We start from the raw sequence: 16,310 nt of genomic DNA, 5'->3' as shown, positions 1-16,310 counted from the left end.
ATTTTTATTCAAACAAAAATGGAAGATTTGCTGTCATTCAATATTGTAATAATTGTATAACTAATATCAGCACATTTGTGAACGTATATTAGACCCACCAACTGACTTGTATTAGATGTGTAAGGTCATTTGTTTACTCTTGAACATCGGCAAAAATTTAACATTTCCGCTACTTTGAGCTCAGTTTCAAGTCCTTTTCAGTACTAAAACCAATCAAAATCATCTCTATTTATGTAATATATCTTCCATTCTATCAAATGAGACCAAGAAATTGCAAATACAACTATAAAAAACATACGAAAAAACACTGCAAAGTTGCTGATTTTAATAAAAAATTATGGTCTCTGTTTTTTTCTCTCATTATGCACTGTGCGCTGCACATCTGTGTGGTGCACACATACCACATGGATGTATTCTCTCATATCTAGGCCCAAATTTACCATTCACAGCTTATCAGAGTGAGCTGAGCTCATGGTGTAGATCTACGGTTTGGTCCCTCAATGTAAAGCCATAAATCTCTGGCATGGACCCTCAAAGGGTTAACGGAGGGGTTTGGGATAATGGCAGTTTGGAGGGATATGTTATATATCTTTATGTACAGTAGACCGTCATTTAACACAGTTAGGTTCCCGAAAATGCTGTGTTAAGTAAAATCGTGTGAGATGAACTAAAGAACTTGAGGGAAAAATAGGGTTACATTCCTAGGAGCCACCAAAAAGTCAAACAACTTTTTTTTGGGCCTCCACATCTTACAAAAATAAAAGTGAATATGTAGTTTTAGTTCATTGCTGTGATGTATTATGTTGTTTTTACTGCTTAAGACTACAAATGTAACATAAATAATAGTATTTCTTAACTTAAATTGTGGGTGCTGGTGTTTGTGGTTGATTGTGGAGAGTTATGCTGTGGCCCTACTGGGCTGAGGTGGATGGTAGAAGTTCTGGTACTGAAGTCGATGGTTGTACTGGAGTGTCCAACTTTGTCATTCAGTCAGTAAGTCAGTTGCTATCCAGTCAGTCAGTCAAGCCACTCAGTGAGTCAGGCAAGTCACTCAGGAAGGCAGGCAGTTCAATCAGTCATTCAGTAAGTTCAGACATTCAGTAAGTCAGTCACAGAAACTCATGTTTACCTCTTTGTGTACAAAGTAACACTTCATTACGGCTACAGGTTATCTCTTGGCTAATATCTTTGTTTCTTTGTTAAATGTAAGACTTTAGTGCTTATACGTACCTCTTCTTGCCACTTTCAGCAACACTGGTATGGCTACTGGGTGTCATGATTGCTTAGCAGATACAAGATATAGTAATTAAAATATCATAACACAATTCACAAACACAGCAGCCTTGTACCAGAGAAAGACTGGACTGGACATGTATGAATTATGAATTGTGAATGTTGGGATGGTGGGGTGGTATCGGGGAGTGGTAGGGGATGGCGGGAGGGCTCCCTGGCTGCTCCACAACAGGGCGGCTGCTTGAGCAAAAGAGAATTTTTTTTTTCCTTCCCACAGACTGAACCGTGTTAAATTAATTATACGACGTGTTACATAAAATTGTGCTGCAATTCTTCAGTCGTGCAATACCCAAATCATGCCAAATAAACTCATGCTGAATGATGGTCTACTATATATGCTTCTAAACTGTTGTATCTGGGTGCCTATGCAAAAACAGTGATTATGTATGAGTGAGGTGAAAGTGTTGAATGATGATGAAAGAATTTTCTTTTTGGGGATTTTCTTTCTTTTTGGGTCACCCTGCCTCGGTGGGAGACTGCCGACTTGTTGAAAAAAAAAAAAATTGTCATGCCCAGTTCGCCTGTAAAATATTTACTGTACAGTGGAACCTCGGCTTACGAATTTAATCCGTTCCTCGACCTTGTTCGTATCGTGATTTGTGATAAATTCAACTAACGACAAGCTCTCTGGAATGGATTATTATTATTGGTTGAGGGTCCACTCTACGTATTTGGTGCAAGTTGATAAGGTCTAGATAGAGGGAAGGAGGGTAGAGATCTATGGAGAGCTATTGGTATAGGGAGAGGAAAGGTGAGAGGAAAGGTGAGAGGTTATAGGAGAGTGATGGGGACTGGAAAAGAAAGTGTGATGTATGGCGAAGGAAAAGAGAAGAGGAAGAATTGAGAAAAGTAGAAAGAGGCAGGGGAGGAGTACACAGGTCCAAAGCATATAGCAGGACAGTTTAGTCTATATTGAGGGCCACCTGTTGAAGGAATAACTAGTCTGGCTAATGCTACTTGGCTGTAGATAGAAGAGGCAAGAATAGTACAGCAGATGGTTTTCTCCTTCCTTCCAATACAGTAGCGTTCTTCAGGGTAATGTAAGCTTCTGGTGTTTTTTCAAAGGGAATATTTAATGCAGGAGGGTTTTCTGGTAAATATTTTATTTGAATACACTGTGGAATGGGGTTGGGGAATTACACACGTTTTATCTTTTATAAAATTAAATGCCTAGTTAATTGTTAGCTACTATCTCATTGATATTTACATGATAATTTAGATGTTTGCATAATATCGACTATTGACTCTGCAGGTACACCAACAGTCAACCAAGGCTGGAAGCAGTGGAAGTGGACCACGGGCAAAAAAAAGCACCGCTACAGGTGGCGGTGCTCAGTTTGTCGGCTTAGAGCTTTATAAGCGCCTTAAAGATTTCCTTAAAACATACCTGCTCACACTTATGAAAGTAAGTACTAATAATGTATGAAAATGAATGTCAATACATGTATGTAGTTATTTAACACTTTGAGGGTCGAGAGGCCATCTCCCAAACTCTTTCTCAGGATCGAAAATTTTTGAAAAAAAAAAAAAAAAAAGAAATTATAGAGAATCTTTTTCCAGTCATAATGACACCAAAAGTATGAAATCTGATGGAAAACTTACGGAATTATGCTATTGCGAAGTTAGCAGTCTCGAAGTGGGCTATTTTGCCCACTTTGAGCCCTATTTTTGCCCAATTCCAATGTTGCAGTTGACTAAAATCATAGCCATTTCCCTAGAACTCCATTTGTTCTATCGATTCAGTTAAAGAATAAGCCCATTTACCGATTTCAACTACCCAATAAAGTGATCAGAAATTGGCAATTTGGGCAATTTCACACAAATTTTGAAAGATGCCAATTTCAAAACAGGGTTCAGAATAAACAAGACACATTCATGGCACTAAAATAACATTTTATCTGTTCGTTAGTCACGTCTCTAGGCCCCTCTTACATTACTTTTGCTTTCTGTTTTGAATTTTTATTCTCGCAGAAAATAGAAGGTTTCTGTTATGTATGCTACTGTATCATTGTAATAATGGTATAAATGATATCGGCACACTTGTGAAAGAATAATACACTCGCCAGTTGACGTGTATTGGACGCATGGCTTGATTTGCTTACTCTTGAACATCGGCAAAAATCGATAATTTTCGCTACTTTAAGCTCAATTTCAAGATACTTGTTATCATGAAACTAATCAAAATTATCTCCATTACTGTAACATATCTTCCATTCTATCAAATGAGACCAAGGAAACGAGAATACAACCATAAATACCATACAAAAATACATTAGAAAGTCGCTGTTTTAAACCAAAAAGTAATTTTTTTTTCTCATTATGCACAGCGTGCTTCAGGATTTGTTTTATACTGCACACACTGACCACACAGACCCATTCTTTCATATGTAGGCCTGCCAGCTTTCTTCCACCAGATTTGAAGGCACTAGAATTTAGGCGTACAAGTATGTGACTGACCCTGGCTACAATGACGTACTGTATTTGTATGTGACCGGCCCTCAAAGGGTTAACCTTGAAACTGTGTCCGATGTACTGGTACACAACTGAAGACTGTGTCCATTCTAGTATGCACAGTTCTTTTGTACCATTAAATCTGCCACGTGCCAATATTTTTGACCTCAGCACAACTCTCTGGGATGACTTCAGTCTAATCATACATTTGAAAAAAATTTAAGCCAGTAGGGTTCAAACAGTACATCATGGTTAACTACACAAATGATGGCACTGTCCTACATACTAGTACACCCAGCTAGCAAAAGTAAACGGCAAAATCAGGAGCTGTTGTTCCTCCACTAGCTTCCCTACCACAAACAGGTTATGTAAGTGGCACAAAGATGATTTATACGTCCAAATTTATTAGAATTTCAAGATACTAACAGTGGAATTTGGCCACAAAGCACATTAAATATGTTTAATCTAGTAAAGTCAGTGTGACTTCCATGTTTTGAAGAGTATTACACTCCGAAATAATTGTAGTATAAGTACAGTGGACCCCTGCATACCGTTGGCCTTACATAACGTTAAATCCGCATACCGCTACATTTTATCGCTAAGATTTTGCCTCGCATACTGCTAAAAACCCGATCAACGCTGTTCGTCCGAGACGCGTCTAATGTGCGCCCTTAGCCAGCCTCACATGTTCCGCCGGTGGCATTGTTTATCAGCTAGCCTCCGCGGTAACATCCAAGCATACAATCGGAACATTTCATATTATTACAGTGTTTCTGGTGATTTTTATCTGCAAAATAAGTGACCATGGGCCCCAAGAAAGCTTCTAGTGCCAACCCTACAGGAATAAGGGTGAGAATTACTGTAGAGATGAAGAAAGAGATCATTGATAAGTATGAAAGTGGAGTGCGTGTCTCCGAGCTGGCCAGGTTGTACATAAAACCCCAATCAACCATCGCTACTATTGTGGGCAACAAAAAGGCAATCAAGGAAGCTGTTCTTGCCAAAGGTTTAACTGTGTTTTCGAAACAGAGATCGCAAGTGATGTAAGATGTTGAGAGACTCTTATTGGTGTGGATAAATGAAAAACAGATAGCAGGAGATAGCATCTCTCAAGTGATCATAAGTGAAAAGGCTAGGAAGTTGCACGAGGATTTAATTAAAAAAATGCTTGCAACTAGTGATGATGTGAGTGAATTTAAGGCCAGCAAAGGTTGGTTTGAGAGATTTAAGAAGCGTAGTGGCATACATAGTGTGATAAGGCATGGTGAGGCTGCCAGTTCGGACCACAAAGCAGCTGAAAAATATGTGCAGGAATTCAAGGAGTACATAGACAGTGAAGGACTGAAACCTGAACAAGTGTTTAATTGTGATGAAACAGGCCTGTTTTGGAAGAAAATGCCAAGCAGGACGTACATTACTGAGGAGGAAAAGGCACTCCCAGGACATAAGCCTATGAAAGACAGGCTTACTCTTCTCATGTGTGCCAGTGCTACTGATGATTGCAAAGTGAAGCCTTTATTTGTGTATCACTCTGAAACTCCCAGACCGTTCAGGCAAAAGAATGTCCTCAAGGCTAATTTGTGTGTGCTGTGGAGGGCAAACAGTAAGGCATGGGTCACTAGGGACTTTTTCTATGACTGGTTACACCATGCATTTGCCCCCAATGTGAAAGATTACCTAACTGAAAAGAAATTAGAACTTAAGTGCCTCCTGGTGTTAGACAATGCCCCTGGTCATCCTACAGACGTGGCAGAGCGACTTTATGGGGACATGAAATTCATTAAGGTGAAGTTTTTGCCTCCTAATACCACTCCTCTCCTGCAGCCCATGGACCAGCAGGTTATTGCAAACTTCAAAAAACTGTACACAAAAGCTCTGTTTGAAAGGTGCTTTGTAGTGACCTCAGAAACTCAACTGACTCTAAGAGACTTTTGGAGAGATCACTTTAATATCCTCAATTGTGTAAACCTTATAGGTAAGGCTTGGGAGGGAGTGACTAAGAGGACCTTGAACTCTGCTTGGAAGAAACTGTGGCCAGAATGTGTAGACCAAAGGGATTTTGAAGGGTTTCAGGCTAACCCTGAGAATCCTATGCCAGTTGAGGAATTCATTATGGCATTGGGAAAGTCCTTGGGGTTGGAGGTTAGTGGGGATGATGTGGAAGAGTTGGTGGAGGAGTACAATGAAGAACTAACCACTGATGAGCTGATAGATCAACTTCAACAGCATGAGGCCAGACCTGAGGAAACTGGTTCGAAGGAGGGGAGAGAGAAATTGAAGAAATTGCCTACTACAAAGATTAAGGAAATCTGTGCAATGTGGCTGAAAGTGCAAACCTTTATGGATGAAAATCACCCTCACACAGCTATTGCAAGCCGTGCTGGTAACTATTACCCTGACAATGTTGTGAAACACTTTAGGGAAGTCACAAAGGAACGAGAGGTACAGGCCACTATGGACAGATATGTTGTGCGACAGAACTCCAGTGACTCTGAAGCTGGTCCTAGTGGCATTAAAAGAAGGGAAGTAACCCCAGAAAAGGACTTGACACCTCAAGTCTTAATGGAAGGGGATTCCCCTTCTAAACACTAACACACACTCCTCCTCCCATCCCATCAATCATCACCAGATCTTCAATAAAAGTAAGTGTCATATGATTGTGCATGCCTTTTTCAGTTTGTGTGTATTAAAATTAATATTTCATGTGGTAAAATTTTTTTTTTTTTCATACTTTGGGGTGTCTTGCACGGATTAATTTGATTTCCATTATTTCTTATGGGGAAAATTCATTCGCATAACGATAATTTCGCATAACAATGAGCTCTCTTGCACGGATTAATATCGCTATGCGGGGTCCACTGTACTGTGTGCACATACTCCTTTTTTTTTTTTTTTTTTTTTTACACTTCTGCCATCTCCCACAAAGGCAGGGTGACCAAGAAAAAAAAAAAACATTCACTGTCATTCTCACTGTCCTGGCAGAGCATGCAGATATGACAGTTAGATATCACCCTCAGCAGCAAGTATCCCAAATCCCTCCTTTAGAGTGCATGAATTGTACTTCCATCTCCAGGACTTGAGTCTGGTTAATTGGTGTCCCTGAATCTCTCCACCCTTCACAAAATATTACTCTGCTCACATTCAGTGTGCTGCAAGTTAGGTTTCAGGCCACTGCTGTAAAGTGAAACATAACTTTTTTTCACATCCAAATGCTCACACTCAGTGTGAGCAAGTGGAGCAGTGTTGGGTTAGGCATTTCCACATATTTGCAGTTCTTAAACACCTTTAAGCACATCTAATATGATAAACTAGCATACATAATGTTGAACATTAACCCTTTGAGGGTTGAGAGCCCTGTCCTAATCTCGTTCTCAGGGTCGAAAAATATTCGGGAAAAAAAAATTTTTTTGTTATGAAATGATAGACCATATTTTTGTGAGTGTTATTTTTATTTTTATTTTATTTATTTTTATTTTGTCTTTGCAAACAGTACATTGAGATGTTGTATTTACAATAGTGGGTTGCAGTGCAGAGAGAGAGACTATTATGCCTAGGCATTATGGGCCAACTTAACATTATTGGCTTACAGTCTACTTAATACAAAGGAGTATATCATAGTTGTACAGTAGGATAGTAATTATTTCATAGTTGTACAGTAGAATATTAATTATAAATGAATCAAAATTTGTATAATACAAGGATATATTTATATTCGAAAATGCATTTTGTGAAAACTATGATTCAATTATATTCCTGTCAACAATGGATAAAAGGTTCAATGTGATTGTTTCAGTTATGATGTGGGAATACATAGGTGAGTAAGTGTGTGCTGAGTATTTAGCATTTAGTCTAGGGTGATTAAGTGGCTTTTGAGAAGTCTTAAATTGATTTTCAGACTGGGTTAGTTTAATATCTTCTGGTAATGAATTCCATATTTTGGGGCCCTTTATGTGCATAAAGTTTTTACACAGTGAGTTATGGACACGAGGTATATCGAAAAGAGATCCGTGTCTTGTGTTGTGGTCATGTGTCCTGTTTAGGTTGGTGAGGATAAGTTTAAGTGGAGGGTTTATATTAACTTGACTCAAGAAATCGTAATGACACGATTGCAAATAAACCATACCCCCGGCCGGGATTGAACCCGCGGTCATAGTCTCAAAACTCCAGCCCGTCGCGTTAGCCACTAGACCAGCTAGCCACAATAAGATTCATCCAACTAGGTATATTTCTACACCATAAGAAAGTTAGCACAGGCACCTCTGTGACCACAAATGCAAGTTTTTACAGACGAATCTCCAGCTAGCGTGGCCGTGACGAACTCTAGCTCAAGTCCCTTCACTGCCGTCAACATGACTCAAGAAATCGTAATGACACGATTGCAAATAAACCATACCCCCGGCCGGGATTGAACCCGCGGTTTATTTGCAATCGTGTCATTACGATTTCTTGAGTCATGTTGACGGCAGTGAAGGGACTTGAGCTAGAGTTCGTCACGGCCACGCTAGCTGGAGATTCGTCTGTAAAAACTTGCATTTGTGGTCACAGAGGTGCCTGTGCTAACTTTCCTATGGTGTAGAAATATACCTAGTTGGATGAATCTTATTGTGGCTAGCTGGTCTAGTGGCTAACGCGACGGGCTGGAGTTTTGAGACTCTATGACCGCGGGTTCAATCCCGGCCGGGGGTATGGTTTAGGGTTTATATTTGTGTGTATTGTTCTGTGTATTTAGTAGGCACATGAATAAGTATGGATGTTCTTAATGGTGAGCAGACTCAGACTTTTGAAAATTGGTGGAGTATGCTGGCAGGAGTGAGAATTTGTTATTATTCTTACTGCTGCCTTTTGTTGGGTTATTAGTGGGTTTAGGTGATTGGATATTGTTGATCTCCATACACAAATTCCATATGTAAGATAAGGGTATATGAGTGAATGGTACAGTGCCAGGAGAGCTGATTGTGGAACGTAGTACCTTATCTTTGATAGGATGCCTACTGTCTTGGAGATTTTCTTGGTGGTTTGTTGTATGTGTGTGTGGAACTTAAGGCTACTATCAAGGTGGATACCTAGGAATTTTCCCTCTGAGTCTTGTGACTGATGATCCATTTAGCGTTATGTTAATTGGATCATTTGCAGCTTTGTTTCCAAACTGAATGAAATAGGTTTTATTAGTGTTCAGGGTAAGTTTGTTAGTCATCATCCAGGCAGATATTTTCTGTAATTCAGCATTGATTGTGTTTGCTACTATGACTGTGTTTGGGTGGGAAAAGAGATATGTAGTGTCATCTGCAAATAATATGGGTTTGAGTAGCTGTGATGCATTTGGTAGATCATTGATGTAGATGAGAAAGAGGAGTGGTCCAAGTACGCTTCCTTGTGGGACTCCTACTGTGATTGGTTGAGTGGAAGAGTTTGCATCATTTGCATACACATACTGAGTTCTGTTACTAAAGTATGACTTTAGGTAGTTGAGGGAGTGGCCTCTTGATACCATAGTGCATTAATTTGGAGTACAGCAGTTCATGGTCGACTGTATCGAAAGCTTTACGTAAATCAATGAAAATGCCCAGCGGGACTTTTCTTTTCAAGTGCTGTATATATTAGTTCTAGCATTTGTATGATAGCATCATTTGTGCTTTTATTATTCCTGAATCCAAACTGACAAGAGTTTAATATGTTGTGTGAAACGAGGTAGGAATAGATCCGTCTATGAATTAATTTTTCAAAGATTTTAGAGAGCAGTGGTAAGTTAGATATTGGTCTATAGTTATTCAAGTCAGCTTGGTCACCTCCTTTATGGATCGGAGTGACCCTCGCTATTTTGAGGATTGTTTGGAAGGTAGATGATTCAATGGATTTGTTAAAGAGCGTTGCAATAATTGGTGACAATACTTGAGAAGCTTTTTTGTACATAAAAGCAGGCAAGTTGTTTGTCTCCTGCCTTGTTTTTAAGGGTGTTTATGATGAGCGTAACTTCAGTGGGGTTGGTTGGAGCTAGGAATAGCGTACAGTGGACCCCCGCATAACGATCACCTCCGAATGCGACCAATTATGTAAATGTATTTATGTAAGTGCGTTTGCACGTGTATGTTTGGTGGTCTGAAATGGACTAATCTACTTCACAATATTCCTTATGGGAACAAATTCGGTCAGTACTGGCACCTGAACATACTTCTGAAGTGAAAAAATATCGTTAACCGGGGGTCCACTGTATTTGGGTAGGTACCTATGAGGTAGTCTGATGGACGGGTGTTTGTGCTTGGTATTTTGTTTGCTAGATTTTTTCCTATGGTGGAGAAGAAAACATTAAGTCTGTTTGCTGTTTCGGTTGAAGTGAGTAGGGGTTCATCTGATTTTGTTAGTTTGATTGCTTTGTTTTTGGATAACTTTTTAGTTCCAAGTATTTCATATAGAGTTTTCCAGGTTCTTTTCATATCACCTTTGATGTTATGTAATCTATTTTCATAATACAATTTTTTTGACCTTATCAGGCCAAAAAATTTTTTTTGCGATCAATACCCACCCCCACACTGCCTTCCCCACCCCCCCACATGCAAATAAGTCACTGACTTTTTTGCTGGAAGATGGAAGGTTGATAATGGTCTGGGTTTTCATCAGTATTTCTGGTATCCTGGTCATTACTTTGTCACAAACTCCTCAACATCATTAGATTCATCTTCAGTGACACTTCAATCGGTGTTAGAACTATCACTTGGGAAGGGAATAGTCTCAATTCGCCAGTGAGTGAGGTATTCCTTACCGCTTGGCTCAGTGATAAAGGCACACTAAATTACCACTCCCAGAATGCAGTGCGGGTGCCTAGGTTGTTTCCTTCTGTGCACACTTAACCACGCAGACCCATTCTATCACATGTAGGCCTACCAGTTCTCTCCCGCTCGATTTGAAGGCACTAGAATTTACACATACTAGTATGGCACCAACCCTGGCTCGCAAGCCATACTAGTACGGCACCAACCCTGAAAGGGTTAAAAGCAAATATAAAGAAAAAAAAAAAAAGCAAAAAAAATTATCTTGGCATTAGTAAATTGTGAAACATAAATATCACTGGCACATTTATTCTGCTGTTGCCAATGAATGATGATTTTTTCATTACAACACACTATAAAATTAAAAGTTTTTATCAGATTTCACACATTTTAGCTTAATTCATTTAACCCCGTGACTGTCGCAACCCCAAATCCTGAGGTGTCTCTTGGTGTCGCAAAATTTCCAAAAAAAAAGATTTTTTTCTCATGAAATGATAGAGAATCTTTTCCTAATTGTAATGACACCAAAAGAACGAAATCTGATGGAAGATTGATGGAATTACACTCTTGCGAAGTTAGCAACCTCGGCGATATTTACAAATTGCAATTTCACTCACTTTGAGCCCTATTTTCGGCTAATTCCATTGTTCCACTCAACCAAACTCATGGCTATTTCTTTAGAACTTCATTTTTTCTATCGATCGAGTACAAGAAACTGCTCATTTACCGATTTCAACTACCCAATAACGTGGTCAGAAATTTGCAATTTGGCCAATTTCACAAAAATTAAAAAAAGACAATTTCAAAATAGGGTCCAGAATGAACAATGCAGACATTCCTGGCTCTAAAATAACATTTTCTTTGTTCATCAGTCACATTTCCAGGCCCCTGTGATATTACTCTTGCTTTTTATTTTGAATTTTTATTCAAAGAAAAAATAGAAGATTTACTGTTATGCAGACTACTGCAATATTGTAATAATTGTATAATGTCAACTCATTCATGACTGCATATTAGAATGGCTACTTGGACATTTATTGGAAAATGACATAATTTGTTTACATTTGAACATCGGCAAAAATCAAACATTTCCCTACTGTGAGCTCCATTTCAAGGTTCTTTTCATAGTAAAACCAATCAAAATCACCTCTATTTCTATAATATGTTTTCCATTCTATCAAATGAGACCAAGAAAAGGAGAATACAACCATAAATACTATACAAAAATAGACCACAAAGTCGGCATTTTAATTAAAAAAAAAAGTTTTTTTTTTCTCATTATGCATTGTGTGCTGCAGGATTTTTTTATATGGTGCACACTGACCACACAGACCCATTCTCTCACATGTGGACCTTCCAGCTTTCTCCTGCTTGATTTCAAGCCGCTAGAATTTGAGTATACATGTATATACGTCAATATACGACTGAAACAGTCAGAGGGTTAAGAAAATATGCTTTCATTCTGTAGGATTATTTCTTTCACTCAGGAATTTTTATTATGGGGTATATCACAGTTTAACCCTTAAACGGTCCAAACGTATGTATACGTTCACTCATGTAAAGGTAGTAGGTTGGTAGACAGCAACCACCCAGGGAAGTACTACCGTCCTGCCAGATGACTGTGAAACAGAAACCTGTAACTGTTTTGCATGATGGTAGAATTGCTGGTTTCTTTTTCTGTCTCATAAACATGCTAGATAACAGGGATATCTTGCTACTCCTACTTACACTTTGGTCACACTTCACAGACACGCACATGCATCTATACAGTGGACCCCCGCATAACGATTACCTCCGAAAGCGACCAATTATGTAAGTGTATTTATGTAAGTGTGTTTGTATGTGTATGTTTGGGGGTCTGAAATGGACTAATCTACTTCACAATATTCCTTATGGGAACAAATTCGGTCAGTACTGGCACCTGAACATACTTCTGGAGTGAAAAAATATCGTTAACCGGGGGTCCACTGTATATATATACATACATCTAGGTTTTTCTCCTTTTTCTAAATAGCTCTTGTTCCTCTTTATTTCTTCTATTGTCCATGGGGAAGTGGAAAAGAATCTTTCCTCCGTAAGCCATGCGTGTCGTATGAGGCGACTAAAATGCCGGGAGCAATGGGCTAGTAACCCCTTCTCCTGTAGAAATTTACTAAAAAAGAGAAGAGGAAAAATTTTATAAAACTGGGATGCTTGAATGTGCGTGGATGTAGTGCGGATGACAAGAAACAGATGATTGCTGATGTTATGAATGAAAAGAAGTTGAATGTCCTGGCCCTAAGCAAAACAAAGCTGAAGGGGGTAGGGGAGTTTCAGTGGGGGGAAATAAATGGGATTAAATTTGGAGTATCTGAGAGAGTTAGAGCAAAGGAAGGGGTAGCAGTAATGTTGAAGGATCAGTTATGGAAGGAGAAAAGAGAATATGAATGTGTAAATTCAAGAATTATGTGGATTAAAGTAAAGGTTGGATGCGAAAAGTGGGTCATAATAAGCGTGTATGCACCTGGGGAAGAGAGGAATGTAGAGGGGGGAGAGAGATTTTGGGAGATGTTAAGTGAATGTATATGAGTCTTTGAACCAAGTGAGAGAGTAATTGTGGTAGGGGATCTGAATGCTAAAGTAGGAGAAACTTTTAGAGAGGGTGTGGTCGGTAAGTTTGGGGTGCCAGGTGTAAATGATAATGGGAGCCCTTTGATTGAACTTTGTATAGAAAGTGGTTTAGTTATAGGTAATACATATATTTTAAGAAAAAGAGGATAAATAAGTATACAAGATATGATGTAGGGCAAAATGACAGTAGTTGGATTATGTATTGGTAGATAAAAGACTGTTGAGTAGACTTCAGGATGTACATGTTTATAGAGGGGCCACAAATATATCAGATCACTTTTTAGTTGTAGCTACACTGAGAGTAAAAGGTAGATGGGATACAAGGAGAATAGAAGCATCAGGGAAGAGAGAGGTGAAGGTTTATAAACTAAAAGAGGAGGCAGTTAGGGTAAGATATAAACAGCTATTGGAGGATAGATGGGCTAATGAGAGCATAGGCAATGGGGTTGAAGAGGTATGGGGTAGGTTTAAAAATGTAGTGTTGGAGTGTTCAGCAGAAGTTTGTGGTTACAGGAAGGTGGGTGCGGGAGGGAAGAGGAGCGATTGGTGGAATGATGATGTAAAGAGAGTAGTAAGGGAGAAAAAGTTAGCATATGAGAAGTTTTTACAAAGTAGAAGTGATGCAAGGAGGGAAGAGTATATGGAGAAAAAGAGAGAGGTTAAGAGAGTGGTGAAGCAATGTAAAAAGAGAGCAAATGAGAGAGTGGGTGAGATGTTATCAACAAATTTTGTTGAAAATAAGAACAAGTTTTGGAGTGAGATTAACAAGTTAAGGAAGCCTAGAGAACAAATGGATTTGTCAGTTAAAAATAGGAGAGGAGAGTTATTAAATGGAGAGTTAGAGGTATTGGGAAGATGGAGGGAATATTTTGAGGAATTGTTAAATGTTGATGAAGATAGGGAAGCTGTGATTTCGTGTATAGGGCAAGGAGGAATAACATCTTGTAGGAGTGAGGAAGAGCCAGTTGTGAGTGTGGGGGAAGTTTGTGAGGCAGCAGTAGGTTAAATGAAAGGGGCTAAGGCAGCCGGGATTTATGGGATAAAGATAGAAATGTTAAAAGCAGGTGGGGATATAGTTTTGGAGTGGTTGGTGCAGTTATTTAATAAATGTATGGAAGAGGGTAAGGTACCTAGGGATTGGCAGAGAGCATGCATAGTTCCTTTGTATAAAGGCAAATGGGACAAAAGAGAGTGCAAAAATTATAGGGGGATAAGTTTGTTGAGTATACCTGGTAAAGTGTATGGTAGGGTTATTATTGAAAGAATCTTATAAGAGTAAGACTGAGAACAGGATAGCAGATGAACAAGGAGGCTTTAGGAAAGGTAGAGGGTGTGTGGACCAGGTGTTTACAGTGAAACACATAAGTGAACAGTATTTAGATAAGGCTAAAGAGGTCTTTGTGGCATTTATGGATTTGGAAAAGGTGTATGACAGGGTGGATAGGGGGGCAATGTGGCAGATGTTGCAGGTGTATGGTGTAGGAGGTAGGTTACTGAAAGCAGTGAAGAGTTTTTACGAGGATAGTGAGGCTCAAGTTAGAGTATGTAGGAAAGAGGGAGATTATTTCTCGGTAAAAGCAGGCCTTAGACAAGGATGTGTGATGTCACCATGGTTGTTTAATATATTTATAGATGGGGTTGTAAGAGAAGTAAATGCGAGGGTCTTGGCAAGAGGCGCAGAGTTAAAAGATAAAGAATCACACATAAAGTGGGAGTTGTCACAGTTGCTCTTTGCTGATGACACTGTGCTCTTTGGAGATTCTGAAGAGAAGTTGCAGAGATTGGTGGATGAATTTGGTAGAGTATGCAAAAGAAGAAAATTAAAAGTGAATGCAGGAAAGAGTAAGGTTATGAGGATAACAAAAAGATTAGGTGATGAAAGATTGTATATCAGATTGGAGGGGGAGGGTATGGAGGAGCTGAATGTATTCAGATATTTGGGAGTGGACGTGTCAGCGGATGGGTCTATGAAAGATGAGGTAAATCATAGAATTGATGAGGGGAAAAGGGTGAGTGGTGCACTTAGGAGTCTGTGGAGACAAAGAACTTTGTCCTTGGAGGCAAAGAGGGGAATGTATGAGAGTATTGTCTTACCAACACTCTTATATGGGTGTGAAGCATGGGTGATGAATGTTGCAGCGAGGAGAAGGCTGGAGGCAGTGGAAATGTCATGACTGAGGGCAATGTGTGGTGTGAATATAATGCAGAGAATTCGTAGTTTGGAAGTTAGGAGGAGGTGCGGGATTACCAAAGCTGTTGTCCAGAGGGCTGAGGATGGGTTGTTGAGGTGGTTCGGACATGTAGAGAGAATGGAGTGAAACAGAATGACTTCAAGAGTATCAGTCTGTAGTGAAAGGAAGGCGGGGTAGGGGTCGGCCTAGGAAAGGTTGGAGGGAGGGGGTAAAGGAGGTTTTGTGTGAGAGGGGCTTGGACTTCCAGCAGGCATGCGTGAGCGTGTTTGATAGGAGTGAATGGAGACAAATGGTTTTTAATACTTGACGTGCTGTTGGAGTGTGAGCAAAGTAACATTTATGAAGGGGTTCAGGGAAACCGGCAGGCCGGACTTGAGTCCTGGAGATGGGAAGTACAGTGCCTGCACTCTGAAGGAGGGGTGTTAATGTTGCAGTTTAAAAACTGTAGTATATAGCACCCTTCTGGCAAGACAGTGATGGAGTGAATGATGGTGAAAGTTTTTCTTTTTCGGGCCACCCTGCCTTGGTGGGAATCGGCCATTGTGATAATAATAATAATAAATAAAAAATCATGTAGCGCCCCAAATTTTTTGAGGGAAAAAAAAAAAAAACTTTTCTTTTAAAAGGAAAAAAGAGCATATGGTACCCAGGCATCCCCAATTATTTTAATATGGAACACATTGAGTGCACACACCCATTCTCTCATGTCTAGGTGACTCAAGCTTATTGTGGCTATGTTGAATAAATGACAAAGAAAACGTATATATATGTTTGGGGCGCTACGCGCGTGAATGTATATATACGTTTGGACCGTTTAAGGGTTAAGTGTTAAAAAGGCAATGCAAGTGGTACTACTGTATTTTTCTCAATATAAATAGAAATTTAAAGAATTTTTTTTGTGGTAAACTTCTGTAGGTCTTCAGGACTTTCTCGGGGAATAACTGGAAGTATCTGCATATCCATAACCTTCTTTAATGTGTACATTTGTAATGAATATGCT

At 39.4% G+C, this 16,310-nt stretch overlaps 1 protein-coding gene across 3 annotated transcripts in view; it reads left to right on the top strand.

Moving 5' to 3' along the window:
- Positions 1 to 16,310, top strand: part of Cul1 (cullin 1) — a 295,830-nt gene that overhangs the window by 62,707 nt on the left and 216,813 nt on the right. For all 3 annotated transcript variants that reach the window (XM_053770358.2, XM_070094495.1, XM_070094488.1), the window contains exon 4: positions 2,546 to 2,698. In XM_053770358.2, coding sequence (XP_053626333.1) covers positions 2,546 to 2,698 — 153 coding nt within the window. The remainder of the gene's footprint in view (positions 1 to 2,545; positions 2,699 to 16,310) is intronic.

This window comes from Cherax quadricarinatus, chromosome 4 (assembly GCF_038502225.1).
Source record: "Cherax quadricarinatus isolate ZL_2023a chromosome 4, ASM3850222v1, whole genome shotgun sequence".
Taxonomy (NCBI): Eukaryota; Metazoa; Arthropoda; class Malacostraca; order Decapoda; family Parastacidae; genus Cherax; species Cherax quadricarinatus.
The sequence above is the reverse complement of the archived record's forward strand: the minus strand, read 5'-3'. Positions and strand labels throughout refer to the sequence as shown.